The 16362-nt window shown below is 37.2% G+C and overlaps 1 protein-coding gene across 2 annotated transcripts in view; it reads left to right on the forward strand.

The window, feature by feature from the left end:
* The window catches only part of LIN7A (lin-7 homolog A, crumbs cell polarity complex component), a 48071-nt gene that overhangs the window by 17835 nt on the left and 13874 nt on the right, over positions 1–16362 (forward strand). For both annotated transcript variants that reach the window (XM_071766033.1, XM_071766024.1), the window contains exon 2: positions 129–247. In XM_071766033.1, coding sequence (XP_071622134.1) covers positions 129–247 — 119 coding nt within the window. The remainder of the gene's footprint in view (positions 1–128; positions 248–16362) is intronic.

The raw sequence follows: 16362 nt of genomic DNA on the forward strand, positions 1-16362 counted from the left end.
GCTGGTGTAGCCCAAGATTAGTACAGTATGTAGTGATATAAAATTATCATCAGTATGCCCCTTCTAGTCACTTACTAGTCAATGCTTACACTGGCCTGTATTCCTGTTTTGTTTTTTTTCCCACTCAGATGTTGCAAGAGCAATTGAGTTATTGGAGAAACTGCAAGAATCCGGAGAAGTACCAGTACACAAGCTACAGTCCCTAAAGAAGGTGCTGCAGAGTGAGTTTTGTACAGCTATCAGAGAGGTATGAAATTGAGATTTTTAGTTATTTTTCAGAATAACAGCCCTCTCCTGAAGAGAAAAGTGTATTTGCCTTTTAGTGCTGGAGAAGCAGGAGTACCTTGTGTAAAGGATGATGGTTGTGAGATGTGTCTGTAGCTGCGTGCTACTATTGCAGAAATGCTGAATTTACCAAAAGTCAGACACAGATCCTTTGAGTCAGCAAGGCATCAAGCCTGAGGCAATTAGCCTTGCTAAGGAGAATGGGTGATTAATTAGTATTTTAGTATTCTGTTCCTGCTGTTTCAGGGTCTATGCTAACCTGCACGGCACTGTGCTGGGATATGGGGACATTCCAGGTTGGGTCAGTGCAAGCTTAAATGCCTCTCATTTGAGCTCAGGTGTGTCATAGGGATGTGCCAGTAAAATGAGATTGCAGTGAGAGTCCAACAGTGCAAGCACTGAAGCTAAATGAAGCTGACAGGAATCTTGCTGTTGGAGTCAGTGGTCAAGTCCCAGTGGATCTTGCTCCATGTCCAGAAATCCTTGTCAGGTTGCTGAGAACTGTGATCATTACCCTGCCAGCCATAGTCAGGGGTCTTCCTAAGCTCTGCCCAAGAGCAGATAAATAATGAATGTTTACTTCTAATCAAGCTAAAGGAAAAGCACCCCCCACCTTCCTTCATGCATACAAGCGGAATCTTTAAAGCAGTTAAATTACAAATACTTCTGTTAGAAGTTTTCTTAAACAGAAACCATGAATTAATGCAAGGTTGTCTCAGACTTGTTACCTACTAAACTGAGTGCTATTAGCCTGCCAGACAGGAGCAGCTCTAGATGCCTTAATGAAGGCAACATTTTTTATCTTTTCAGCAGAAAATCTGTAAGAACTTCTGTTTCAGTTTATCAATCTAGTGCCTGGAACTAATCCTCCCTCACTGAAATCAATGGGGAATCTAATGTTCCCTCTATGGTAGCAGGATTGAACTCTGGATAACTAGGCAACAGCAGCGCATTGATTGACTAGACTGCTGGGTGGCTGGAAGGAGGAAAGTGGGGGACAGACATTAGTTTAATAAGTAAAATTTAACACACTCTTTGTTTTATGAAATATATCCTTCTCTGTGAGAAACAGAGAGAGGCTTCCACTTGATTAAATGGCAGTTTTCAAGGCCTTTTAAAAGGAATAGTGTTCCATGACAAGGGCACTAAGTACCCTGAAAAGCTGACATTATGACCAGTCCATTCATTTAACCAACTAAATGCTTCTTTAATTAAGCAAAGAGCATTGAAAAGTTCTGGGAGTTTTGTTTAGTTTGTTGGGTTTGTTTGGTTTTTCTTTCCAGACAGCAGAGCCTGGTACTACAGTTTTCATAGGCAACTTTCTATCTTTGCAGCATTATCAGCACAATCTTGCTACATTTATATTAATCTCTGGGAAACAGTCTTAGCAGAAGCAAACCCAAAGTTTGTTGAAACGGGTACAGACCCTAGGAAGTAGGAAAATGGCTTAGACAAATGCACTCTCAGTCCAGTGAACTGAAAGTAGGTTTCAACAAAATCCTCTCGGTGGCACAAAAGATCTTTATGAGTGTTCTGCAAAGACAACCTGCACATGACAGACCATCTAATTACTGCTAGATTCTTACTACCAAATAATAGTCAGTTTAGGAAGCCTGGAGCTAGTTGTTGCACGACAACTGAGTGATGATGACTGAGCAGTTAGATCAGTACTACTGATTTCAAAACAAAACCATTTATTTCTTTTTACCTATATATAATTTATAATATAACCTAATGTATCAGTATCAGGGAACTAAATTTCTACACTCAAAGAATTATTAATGCCATCCATCACTATGTATGTGAATCTTTTTTTAGAAGAAATCTCCAGTAACAAATCTTTTCATTTAGGAGGAGTGGGAGAATTGGCATATATACATTGCTAGTACTTAAGGTTGTTCAACATGTGGCTCCTCTTTTCAGTTAATGCCATTAAGCCCTTGTCAGACCTTTAGAATGTAACTCCCTTTTTTTTTTTTCCACCAATTGAAGAGTTGTTGAAAAACTGCAGAAAATAATTTCTTACATTTTTTTAAAAAGCCTGAAGAAAAGCATGGAATATTTTGGCCATGTTAGATATCTCCACGCACTTAAGCAAGGGCTTGAAGGATATCTGAGCTGAGTCTTGCTGCTAATCAGAATTGCCCTTCTTGCATGCCCTTCATATACAGTGGAGTTCATGAAAGACTGATAACTACTTTTGTTGAACAGCATTGTCTATTCTGAGTGTATTAGAGCTCGAGACAGCTGAGGCTAGACAATGCTCCCTCCCATGATTTATCTCCTCTTATCCCAAGAGCAAGATGGGAGAGTGTGGTGACTACCTTTTAATTCCCACTATTATCATCTGCATAGACTACAGGAGGAAAGTTGTAGAACTTACAGGAGGAGGCATGACAGTTAGAAGTAATGAGAAAAGTAGGTGTTGATTGGAACACAAGAACCTTCCTGGAGAAAGTAGTGACCAAGAAGCAGACCATGTGTGAGCAGTAGATAGGAGCAATCAAAAGGGGATGGGAAGTAGTTGAAGGCTTTATATTAATCTGAAAGAGGCTGCTTTATATGTAAGCATTATATGTATGCAGAGATTCATATCTGCAGTGTGGTGTGTTCATTGTATAATGCAAGACCCGAGCCTGTATTTCATCAGAAAATCTAGTAAAAGAGGTTGATGCTGATTACTTTAGTCCTATAAACTCCATAATGGAAGAGCTTTAGAAAACAGACATTTTCTTTTCCAGTCTAAGAAATTATGGACACTTAACTTCCCAGTAAGTTGGATTTTTAAAATGAGTCCCAGGGAAACTCAGTATTTGGCTGAGTGCAGGTAAAAGAATCAAAGACAAAATATAATCCATACAGTACTGATTGAATGTGACTTGTCCTTTCTATAAGTAGGAATTCTTTAACTACAGAAGCAGGAGGTCCCTTTCACGATCAATTAGTCTTTTAAAATATGAGATGCTTTATTAGAAGACGTGCATTTCAATATAAATGTGTCTGTAATTAATTGTATTTAATTGTATTTATATCAACCCTCCAATTCAAATCCCCACACTAATATCTCATAGAAATAAAATATTTTTTTAAAAAAAAAAATTTTTAAAGTGACAGAGTGAATGAAATTTGGAATACTTTGGAATTTTTCTAGGCTGCTCTGTCAGGAGATGGTGATTAATGGTTCTCACTTACCTAAATACAAGCACCACCAACTGAAATATTCTGTCTGGAATTAGGCAAGAATATGTATTAGCTCTGAAAATAATGGACCTAATTGAAGTATGTAGTGGCCTCCGTATTTCCTTTTCACCTGAAGACCCCCTAGACCAGGAAACAAGTTTACTGAAGTCTGGTTACATTAAAATAGAGTTTTGGGGAAAAAAAAAAAATTGCATTTTAAAATTACTTGTTTCAAAATCTCCCTAGCTACATGAAGATTAATTAGACTTCTACAACCTTGTCACCTAGCAAAAATATTCATTAATTTTATCCATTATACCTTTAAGTCCTTTACCCGTCCATATGTTTTTGCTGTGTATTCAAACCTCTTGCAATGTCATAGTCTCCTGAGTCCCAGCAGGTTACTGAAATGGATGAAGGGCAAGGCTGCAAAAGTGAATGCATAATTGATCTACTGAGAAGATATATTCATGTGGAACATAAAACTAGGCAATTGATAAAGTGACTTCAGTTGTTGGAAGTGAATAAAAAGGAAGTTATGAGAACACTAAGATAAGGTGACCTTCTGGTCTGGCAAGAGACCTTGAAGAGCTATAGGCAAAGATGAGATAAACAGCTGAGCAAAACACAGTGAATTATCAACAAGAAAATGTGGCATACTTCAGCAGATTATGGGAATTTCATTTGCTGTTCTCATGCTAGTAATTGGTACTGAGACAACAGGAGAGTGATAAATAATAATATAGATTAAATAATAATAATAATAATAATAATAATAATAATAATAATAATAATAATAATAATAATAATAATACAGTGCAATTAAACCCTGCATCTCCTGATGAATGAAGTTGATTCTCAAGTTTCTATTTCTTTACATTAAACATTTAAAATTCAGATGAACCTCACCTTCCTCCCAACCGTCTTTTGCTACTCTGTTTTCCATTTCAACATTAAGTGTAACATTTTTCTGTTTGGATATTATTTAAAAGAAAACCCAACTGGTAAATACTTGTGGTGAAACGTTTGTCAATACCAAACATAATTAGATCAGAACGTCTTTATAAAAATGTGGTGTGGCAACCAGACATGCAAAAATAATCATGATTACATTCTGTTCATTTGTGACTGCCACCAAAATATCAGGTCATAGCAGAAGAGCATTTTCTCAGGACTGGGTCACTGATAATTATTTCTTAGAAGGACTACAAAATACAGACATGTAGGATTTTAATGTAGGAGTCATTTAAAGATCTGGTTTCACTGTGTTTCAAGATTCTCAAGATTTGTCTGTTCAGGGAGCAATATAATGCTGTTCCTCTACCTCCCACACTTAGCCTCTGAAAGCAGAGTTCCATTGTTTTCTGCTTAATGAATCCCATTCCCTGTAAAAATAGAGGTTCACCAGGCCAAATGCTCATGGTTGGCACTGACAACAACCCCAAATCCTGGCCTGCATTACTCTGTTTCACTGGGAGATGAATATTTGTTAAAGGAGAAATACAATTCCAGTCAATCTTTTATCTCTACAGGGAAAGCCTAGCTTCTGAACTTCTTAAATTATGAGATGCTCCTTCAGAAAATATGTATCGAGAAGTCTTGCAGCTGTAATTCACAGCACAGAACTGTGATTAAGGCTCAGTAAGAAGTCTGACATGTGGAGTCCCCTGCTGCCACATTTACCCATGCAAACAGAGGTGTTGATCAGGATTAAGCAAAACGAGTATTTTGGATTTACTAATAAGGTAATTAGTAAGTAAAAGGGCAATAGGACAAAACATGAGTAAAGCAAGTGAGATTTATCAGATTTTATTTATCAGATTTGTAATGCAGGTCATAAAAGCACATGGTGATATTATCATGGTGCCCCATTTAGCCTGTCTGGGAAGCAAAGTTCTCCTTAGGCTAATCTGATAACTTGTTCTGTTCTGCTGTTGAGGATAGCTTATTCAGAATTTCTGCACCATTAATTAATTTAACAGCAGCAAATGCAGAATTGTGCAAATTGACCAAATCCAAGTGTTCAAGGCCAGGTTGGATGGGGCTCTGAGCAACCTGATCTGGTGGGAGGTGTCCCTGCCCATGCAGGGAGATTGGAACGAGATGATCTTAAAGGCCCCTTCCAACCCATTCAACCATTATATGATTATATGATTATATGATTTTCACATGCTTATGCATGGATTGATTTGTACCTTTTCATTAAAATCTGCATTTATTATGCTAATTGTAAAGTTTTAGCATTTTATATTTTTTTTAGATATTGTGGTATATTGTACTGTCACCTGAACCAGTGCAGGTTACCTGAATTCTGGGACTGCAAAACGTCTGTAAGAATTATTAACTGTAACTTTCCATCCCTTTTCCTTTACCAGTGTCCCAGCAATGAAAAGCCACATAAAATAATGATAAAAATTTTCACTAAATCAGTACCTCAGTGTTTGGAAAGTGCATTTCTTAGCTTCACTGGAAGATGATGGTATGGCAAAGTAGTAAAGTTTTCATGTTTTACAGAGTTTTACTTTTCCTCTTCCGATTATAAGTACTGTATCTATAATAATGAGCTGAGAGAATTTGTTGTAATATAAGTAAACTAGGGCAGGAAAAAAATCAAATTTTAAAAAATGGGCTGCCCGCTTTTTGTCTTGCCACCATGTATATTAGGCACTTAGGAAGTTCATCAGAAAAACTTGTTAGCAGTAAACACAGAAAATTTTTTTTTAATATAAAATTAACCTATTGTGTTAAAAATGTGCTATTTTTTAGGGTGAATGTAACAAAAATACTCAAATTTTGGAAAACAATGAAGTGTCATTTACTACTTCACCACAAGTAATTGAAGTAATTACTGGATGGCATGAATGAGAACTTTTGGAACCATTACCTTGTCTCTCAGCAGATGGCCTTCACTAATGGCAATTATGTGAATTTACCAAGCTGCCCAAGCTTTATCAGGGAGAAAGCATTACTAAGTCTCTGTGCAATTACTAAGTCCCTACGACTTCTATGACTTCACTGCAGGAGATTTAAAACAGCTGCTATAGTCACTTTTTTTTTTTTACCTGCCTAGAGCTAAATACATTGATTTCACAGATGTAGTACCCCAGAATCTGGGGCCTGACCATATTACTGGTCTTTAATCAGTGCTTTCTCCCATTCACATTTATGCTCTGCTTGCATAGCTGTGCTTGTCACAAAGGATAAACACTTTTGTGCTGCAAGAGTCCTGCAGACTCAAAGCAATACAGAATCAAAGCAATGACACCTCTTGTTTATGCTGCAGTTCATCTGGATTGTGGTACCATATTAACTAAAACTCCCTGGTGTGTGGTGCTCAGGTGGTGATCTTAATTCTGCACGTGGCTTCAGTTGCCTGTGCTGCAGAGGGTGAATCCAGTGGAATGTGGCTGATGCACCTCAGCACCTTTTTTGTTTTCCTCACGTTATCATTTTCATTTGTTGTTGCAGTATCGTATTTGATTACATAAAACTCTTTAACAGAATAACCTCTGCCGCATTTCATCTCAAGCCTGCTTCTTCCTCTTGAGAGAAATCAGCAACAAGGTGAACGAGCAAGGAATATTTACCCTGACAGATTGTTGGAAGCCACTGCACCACTGTTTCTACCTTGATAGAGTCTCAGTATCCCCGAGCTTCTGCTTAACTGAAGTCACTGATGAGACTCCTGAAAAATGCTGCCCAATATCCATTTTTTAATCGTGCCTTCAGAAAATAAAAGAAATCGTAAAATTGTTTTAAAACACCATTTTGGCTACATATTTTGTTGGTATATAAAACAAGAGACACCAGCTCTTTTCTTCCTCTCTCTGCCTTCTCAGCTCAATAGGAACACTGGAGGTGAACTTGCATGATGGACTCAGGTCACATCACATTTTATCCAGGTGCTGTTCTTGGCACAGTTTTGCCAAATCTATTTATGTTTGGGATATGGTGCTTGCATACAGCAGCCCCAACCAGCATACTGATAAAGTGGAGGAAATCGGTGTTAATTCTTGGCGTATTTTTGAACTCAAAAGTAATTGACAGTGAGGTTGAAGAGAGAGCTTTAAATTATGAGCTCTGAACTCCCAAGTGGTCTTATGGGAATTAACTAATCACATACGTTGCTTTCTTTTGATCACAGTATATTGCAGTAGAAGCAGCAAAAGAGATTTTTGGGACAGTATGTTGCTAAGGTTTAGTGACTGCAAAGTGATAAATTTCTGAGACACCTATGACATTGGCTCCAAAGATGGCAGATTGTAATTGCCACTGACTTAGAGCATAGAACTGTGTATAAAGTACATAAAATAAGCCAAGTGAGCCAAATATTTTTATTGTTCTTAAGAACATTGTTTTATTATTCTCAAGAGGGAGCCAAGCAACTTCCTATTCAATCAAATTATTATCAGATTGATGTTTCCAGACAGAATCAGTGTTGGAAGGAAGAAGAAGGGGGACACGGAGGTCTTGTGTGTCCTAACAGCAACACCAGGAGTGTTCCGACTGACTCATCCAGTATGGGCAGGAGGACGTGACAGCAGGCATTTCCTGCTACATCTGCTATGTTCTTCTGCTCTCGCAGAAGGGAGGAAAGAGATTCTGGCCCCAGCCTGTAACCCCTGGTGGGTTGTTTCTTGGACAGGCACAGCCTCATGGCAAGAACTCAGGGAGCAAAAAACTTGGTTCAGTTTTCAGATAGATACACAGATAGATTCTCACAGATACTGTGAGAGCAGAGTGAGCACCCCCTTTTCCGCACGTGAAATTAAAAAAAGCTGGAGCAAGCAGCATTTTGGCATTCTAACTGGAGCCTCCATAAAGCATTCCACCTTAAATTAAAATAATATAGACTTACAGTGATTATACTTCATTTGTTTTTAACAATGTTCCAGGCCTGTGCTATTTTTTTTCCTACTGCCTAAGGACAGCTTAATAATGCATCAGGTTTTTTTCCACTTTGGTAAAACTGACCTAGTTTCCTCTATAACCCTGTCAGTCCAAAGAAGGAAACTTTAAATAAAAAAAGTCCTCTATGAAAATGTAAAAGCCAACCTTCATAATATTTCTTCCACATGTTCTGAAATGAAAACTGTCTCATCTCCTCAGTTTGTTAAACAAGATTGAGTTTAATTTACAAGTTAGAGCATTTTAATAGGTTAGCATCCCTACTGAATAAGGCAACATCCATGCTGTGTTACTTCATGGAACACAATTGTTACGAAAAATATGAACATTATAGAACAAAATTATACAAAATCTTACTCAGAAAAATGTACAAAAAATTTGAAAATAGACTCCCACAGTTTTCCCAGTACAAACATTCAATTGTTAACAGGCTAACGAAATCTTACAATGCAAAAATATTCAGAATGCCAACAATCTTGAATGACCACATTCTGTCAGATATAAATGGATCATTAATACAGACTAATTGTCACAAGGCAGCTTTTTCTATGAGTTGTCCAAATTCAGTAGCTGCAGGAAATAATTTATGTAATAAAATCTTTTTGGTACTTCCATTAATCTCCATAATATATCACATACCTTACCCTCAGGGTACTTTTCAACTGCTTTAACATCACCCTACTCAAAGGCATCCATAGACTTGTCCCTTAGGCATTGACAAAAGTGGACATTTTGTCAGTTTGCTATCAGAGACTGAGTGAAGACCATGTATAGCAGCCACCATGAACATGGGTGTGAGATTGCCTAATTTTGCTTCTTTCAGGACTAATCAAACCCCTAACAAAATGGGCCTTTGGGATCCTTTTGCTGCAACCATGTCATTTACGATGAATCTAAGTTTATCATAATCTTGAAGCTGCAGTGTGTGTAGGTGGCACCCATGGTGTTCTCCTATAGCCAGTGGTCTCTGAGGTTGTCAGTGTCCTCTTCATGGTCTGCTGTTTATAAAGACAGTCTTGTCAAGTTCTCTCTAGCCATCCAGCATAGCCCCTTCCCCAGTTTTTAATGAACGTTACCTGCTTACTTAAAAAAGAAACTGTTAACACAATGACAAAAACAGTATTAACAAATTTTTTTGAGTCAACTTCATAGAAAAGAAAATCAACCTGCTTTCAACTTTCTTGTGGAATTACTGTCTTCTCAGCTATGGTGTGTGACCATGTTTAGTACGGTATATTAGCTAAAGGCTGTAGCTTTGGTGGAGAAAATAAGCTTCTATGATGTATCCATGCTTCTCACATAAGAGAATTTTTTAAAAAGCAGAATAGAGGCACAAAACCAGAAACTCCAATTCATATTCAAGAGATGAAAAAACAAAGGTAAATACTCCATCACTAGAGATTTTCCATTTTTGTTCAACTATCATTGAACTATGTTTGAATAGAAGTGTGCCACAATGTTGGTTTTGAGCTTGACGAAGGTTAGAGAGGTAAAGTCATTATGAAAAGGAAGGGTGGTCTGTTAAGATGCATACTTCCAAGCTACTTATACATGGTTTTGGTTCTGTATGACTTGTTTTCCTTCTTTTATGTGCTCATCTGTTCAGATGTCATCTCAAATGGACAATTAGATGGGCTTGCTGTTTTGTTTTGGTTTTTTGTAGAAAAGCAAATGATTTTTGAAATCGTGACTAACCTATCATAAAGACCTACAGATATTTCCAGTGGAGAAGAAGGAAAGGGATGAAAAAGATCCAATTACATCCAACAGCTCTTACTTGGACAAACTTATCTTAGAAACAATCAATCCATCTTTTATTAAATGCGGTTAACCAGTTTACTGATTTCCTAAACAAGCTGGAGGCTTGACATTCACAGACCTTTCTAAAGACTGTAGTTCAAGCAAAAAATATGATTGGTGCAGAAATTACTAGATGAGGTTCCATGTTTTATAGTGTACAAGGGGTTAAGAGTGACTGGAGTTCCTCCTGATCTTTGTGGTGTTTATAATGAATGTCTTTGCCCACTGATGTGGTAGAAGTATGACCTGAACTGAGCACCGAAGGGCAGGTCTGGGTTAGTCTATCCAAACATATGAACCAATGCATTCCCCTCCAAAGATATAAATTTATTGGCTTTCAAGAATAGAAGCTACAGGCAAGAGGTTGTGGATAAGGACAAAATGACAAACGAATTATGAGGAGATAAAAATGATGAAAAAGAAAAAAAGCAGAGGGGGGAAAAAAACAACTGGTTTATGCTGCAAATGGAAGTTTGCCCTCAGAAACACGTCATTCTCAGGCACCACCATGGAGGTCAGCAGCTCTACTTTAAGTGTAGTTAACACTTTACACTGGTAACTTGTCCCTGTCACAAGAGCAGGCATCCTTCTGCCCCGCAGAGCAGCCCATGCACATCAAGTGAGATGATGCATGGTCTCACTTCTTAGGTCAGAAGGAGGAGGCTGAAGGTCTGAGAATCAGCTGCAGATTTGGGGAACAGTGGAGGAGAGAGGCCAGTGGCTATGCTGAATACAGCACATACACACAAGCATCAGCTCCTCTCACCATGGTAAAAGACTTGAGATATTCCTTTCTGCTTGATGCATTAGAAGGCAGAAATATTAACTTCATCCTTTCCAACACATGAAGGCAATTAGGAAAGACAGGGATTCAGTATATTAGTTGGCAGAAGCATTATAGCGAGGCTTAAATAAATAATAATTTATGGCTTAGCCTCTGTTCTGCAAGGTTGCACACATTTATAATTGTTCCATTGACGTGACAACAGAAATGCACTGAGACCAATTCTGTATTCCTTGCACAGGTTATTCTCAGGCTAACTCTCCCCTCTGTCAGGGTCCTGTCTTCCCTTCCTGGAAAGACTACTGCAGACAAACTTAAGAAACAAAACCCAGATGATGCTGATATATGTGTAGAACATCATTATAAATCTCTTTGCAAGTTGCTTCTTTATTCCACCCTTTAACCTGCTTAACTGTTGGCACTTTCTTAGGTTGTGACTTCTTGAAGAAAGAGTTTTATGCCTTTTTACATATTAACCTGCTGCAGCCACTGTGGAACACAGCTTATTAATATGTTACTTCTTCCATGTGTTATGTCATGTGCTAGGAAACCACCTACATTTTTGAACAGGTTGCTTCCTCATGTATAAATCTTAGAAAAGTTTATATGGGCCTACTGCTTTACAAGTATAAATTGCAATGTCCTTGGTCTTGCTTTTTGTCTGTGGGTTTTTTTGAACACGTTCATTGTTGCAAAATTGTTTCTGCCTTGCATCTCTTCCCTTCTTATGATTAGACTGAATTGTCCTAACATCTGTTTGAGAACCATTATTGTAGTTACAGTTACACTTAGAATTATATTTACGTCATCAGCATTGAATACCTCTTACAGAAGTTAATGGTAAAAAATCAGTTTAATTCAAATGGAACTCTGAGAATTCATCAGAGAGATGCTTTATCATTCAGGTTGTAAACAGTATGCTGCTTCTAGCCTCCTTTACAAACCAGGCTTCTGAGTGCTCTATAATTCCTGCACCTCCTCCTATAGCTTTGCAATGGCTTAAATAGGCTAGCCCAGTATGTGTTGCTTTGTTATGAGTCTGTATAGAGTAATTTTTTTTTTTTTAGAAGCTAGCTACTAAAATACCAGTAAGGCAGTCCTCCTCAGTAATTCTAAGCTTTCCGCTTTGCCTCCCAGCTGAATACATGGGATGAGGAGCATCGTCATAGCAATAATACCTGCTGCATCTGGCTCACTACAGCTCCTGCTGGGAGAAGTAATAAAATGTACATTTCTTTGTGCCAGCAAGAGCTGCTGCTGTAGAAGGAGGATTCACTTCTAAGTTCAGATTTGCTAGCTGTAATTTTCCTTCCTCGCACTTTTTGTATGCTTTGAGTACTGTGAGAGAAAACTTTGTGTTATGGTGCCTCACACTACCTGTAGAAGCTGAAAAAGTCTGAGATCTATATTTGTGCTTTCAGGAATATTTCTTGATGGGAAGTTGTATGCTTTGCACCACAGGAAAGAGAAAACAAAGCCAAATAGGTCTAGCTCCACAGCACAAATAAGAGTTGTGTGAGCAAACCCCTGTCTGCAGCACACATTTACCCAATGAATGTGCAGTGTACAGGCACTGATGATCTTAGTAGAAATTGCTGTAGGGGAAAATTATCTGAAACATTACCATTTCCCTTACAGCTGCAGCTTTGCATCTTGAAACATTGACATTTCACCTGTAATTTAATCTCTATTATCAGTGAATTGTGTAATCTTTTCCCTAGGCACTAGACCAACAGTCTGTGTATAGAGTTTGTCAGCAAATATTACTAAACACCCATGTAGTCTTTTAGACACTCTAAAAAGAAACAGCTTTACATACAAAAATAGATATGCAGCTCTATTTCAAACTGTTAATATCAAGTGACAGCCTTAGATACTGTCCTGGGCAACTGGCTCTCAGTTGCCCTGATTCATCAGGGGGGGCTGGACATGATGACCTCCAGAGATGCCTTCCAACCTCAGCAAGCCTGTGATTCCATGATAGGATAATGCTCTTTTCTCAACCCCTTTGTATTACACAATGATGTCTTTCAAAATTATGCATTTGTCATGGTCATCAAAAGTCACTGTCTTAAAAGACTTCTTATGTAAATATCCTAAAGGAACTTTTCAAATTCTTATATTTAAGTTCTGCACCTTTGTCTTCTTCTGTACTAAATCATATTTTATCCAAATACAAAAATATACAGAAGATCTTTTAAGGACATCTTAAGGAAGACCTTGTTAGATTCAGGACAATTGCTGTATGCTAAAAAAATAATCAGATGTACAGGTAATAGTAGGCAATGAAAAGAAAGATTTTATAAAACCCTTTCAATTTGTTGCCACATACAATGAATTGAACAAAAAGTGATATTCCATTCTGAGAGGAGCGTTTTCAGATTATCTGTTGTATTGTAGTCAGATTATTCTGTGTACACAGAAGAGGCAGCAGAATGGATTCATTGTGTAGAAATCATGGCTAAGGTGGTGCTGAGAATAGAGTAGATAATGGGGTTAGTGTGACTACAGGCAAACAGTGATTGTTCATGGACTTCAGTGTGCTTTTTGTGCACTGCTAGAATGAGTAATGATTAAATCCAACCCTTACCAAGAGCTTAAGAGGCTTGGTGGAACAGGTACAATTAATCTGTGGTTGTTAAACTGACTTAATGATAAGGAAGTCTGGTAAGTGAGTGTTTTATCCTTCTTAAATTATATTTAACATTGGGCGACATTCAAATAGTAGAATTAGATTTATGAATTTATGGTCATGTCTGTTGCCTATAGACAGTGAGATTCAACAGGCAAGACATCTTCCTAAGATATAGATATAATGATCACTGTTTGTAGAACACAATTTTAAATCTGTTATCTTTGAGAGTTTACAAGTGAGCACAAAGATTTTATGACATTATTGATTGAAGTTTTCAGAAGTTTTTGAGCCAGTTGATTCTTTTTTTACATACTGGTTTAATCACACACCAGTGAGTTTATTCTTTCACCATTATATAAATTAGTTGCCATGATACTGGACATTATTAAGCCTACTAGCTACATACTGGTACAATGCAGACCATATGTAGGTACATGACATCAAAACTAGACAATAATTGCATGATTTCATCATTATCATCTAAATTTGTAAATATGCTACTTTAGTAATAAATATTTTAAAGAACTACTAGTAACAATTCTTATATCTGAAATCTTGTGACCTGTTTTCATGGCAATTTAATGTCGTAGTAGTTCAATAATCAAATATATGCTTTTAGACATTACAGAAAGCCACAGTATTTATAGCTGTGCAAGCAAAAATGGTATGTACAATCAACACCTAAGATTCAAGATAAAGAGGAACTGGGAGATACCAAGAAAGTAAAGCTATTTATTTTATAAAAAAATAATATGTTCAATACAATATGGGGTTTGGAGTAACAAGTATTTAATGATTCATTACTGCAATTACACAGTATTCTTATGTAATGTAGTGGTTGTTCTTATTATAGAAGCATCTGTCCTATGGCATTGCACAATAACAATAAAACTGATCTGTGCAGGATAATGCTGGATATGTTGACTTAATCCATTTTTATGATGACATCATCCAGTACAAAGACAAAACAAACCAGGGATCCCTTAGAGGCTATAAAAGAGCCTTGTTTTCCATATTTTTTAAATTAAGGGCAAAATCCTGTCCTCTGCTGAAGTCAATGCCAATTTTAACAATGGAAACAATTAATTTCAAATGGAGAACACAAGAAACTTTTTGCCATGCTCCCCCTGTGTCAGCTTTCTTTACTGGCCCAAGTTTTCTAAGTTCAGTCCTAGAACGACTTACATGCTGACAATAGTCAAGGCACGTAATATTTTTGGTGTATTTGCTGAACACTATAGAAGTGTTTAGCATATTTTAGATCTCTAAAATGGATTGTTACCTGCTTTCCTTTTTGCCTTTCCCTTGTATATGATATCCCCCAAAAAAGGTTTGGGGATCAGTCATTTCACACATTTTGCCATTCAAGAGTGTTTGTCTGTCCACTGAGGTCAGAAATGAGCCACATATCTTAATACCTTTCAGGTATTTTTACCAATATGTTCATCAGTGCATATATTCTATGATAATAGGCTAAGTGGGGAGAAATACATCATTATGATACTGGATAACAAGTTGTCAGGACAGGGGGATGAGAAACATTTGCCTATAAATGGGACAAGCTGTGCTTTATAGGTCAATTGAACACAGGATCTGATTCCTTCCCTTTCAAAACAACACTGGTATTACCAAAGCTTTAGCCCTCCTGCTAAAATATCACCAAATCAGTGAAAGGCAAATATATTTTAGAAAGTATGATTGAATCTGTACTCCTCAAGAGCCCTAAGAAAGAGATTGCTGTAAAAGCTAACATATTTTACTAGACAAAGGTTCCCTCTGAGGAATGCAGCCTGAGACATAAAGTGCACGAAAAGACAAAATTCCTTATGAAGCAGGTCAAGAAAATGCCCAGCATAGTGGCATATAGGAACATTTTTTTAGGTTTGGTGGTTTTATAAGAAAATTAAATAAGAGGTTTTGTTTGTTTCTATTCACCTTTCTATTTTAAAAAGTCCACATGCTACTTAAAAATATTTTTAACTTTTAAGGTTGCTTTCAAACACTGTCTAGTTAGATATTTTTTCATTCAAAAGTCTGACAAATCTCAATGGCAATGTGAGAGGTCATTTTCCTTTCTCCTTAGTTACGATGTTTAGAAGGGAGTGTGGGTCAAGAGTGTATACCAGAAAAAACAACAGACAGAAAATTGTATATATGTCTAGTTTATGTCATTTCGGTAAATGTATTATTCTATTATAAAGATTATCTTACCCACTGTCCATGTCTAGCCTACCAAACTGCAAGCCTTTTTCTCCATTCTTACTTCTGATTGATGGAAACCAGTACTGTGACCTTTTTCCAAAATTTAATTTTCACTTCCTATTTTAAGTCATCTGCACACTGAGCAACTTAATATTTTTTTAACACCTGAATTCTAAATCCTAAAGTTTTAACACTTGAATCCTAAAGTTTGTAGGAAAGTTCAAAGAACAAGGAAGTCATCAGCAGAGGCTAAAACACCGCTCAAATCATTTCAGATCATCTGCAGTCAAACCAGTTGCAGGGAGACACCAATTTTTTGTAACATAGAACCTAATTATTCTGACTTTGGGAAATTATGTGCTAGAGGTGGGGAGGGAATCATACTGAAACATGCATAGTTAAGTTTGTGAAGTGTCATGAGAAGCACAGATTGAAGTTTTCTATAGACCTAAGCATGCACAAGTTCAGCAGATGCCTAACTTTGTGATTGCATGAACACGGCCTTAATGAAGCGTTGTCTTATGAAGGAAAGGGACTGTCCTGTCTGAGCTAATATAAAGTCTTTGTT

Source organism: Heliangelus exortis, chromosome 1 (genome assembly GCF_036169615.1).
Source record: "Heliangelus exortis chromosome 1, bHelExo1.hap1, whole genome shotgun sequence".
NCBI lineage: Eukaryota > Metazoa > Chordata > Aves > Apodiformes > Trochilidae > Heliangelus > Heliangelus exortis.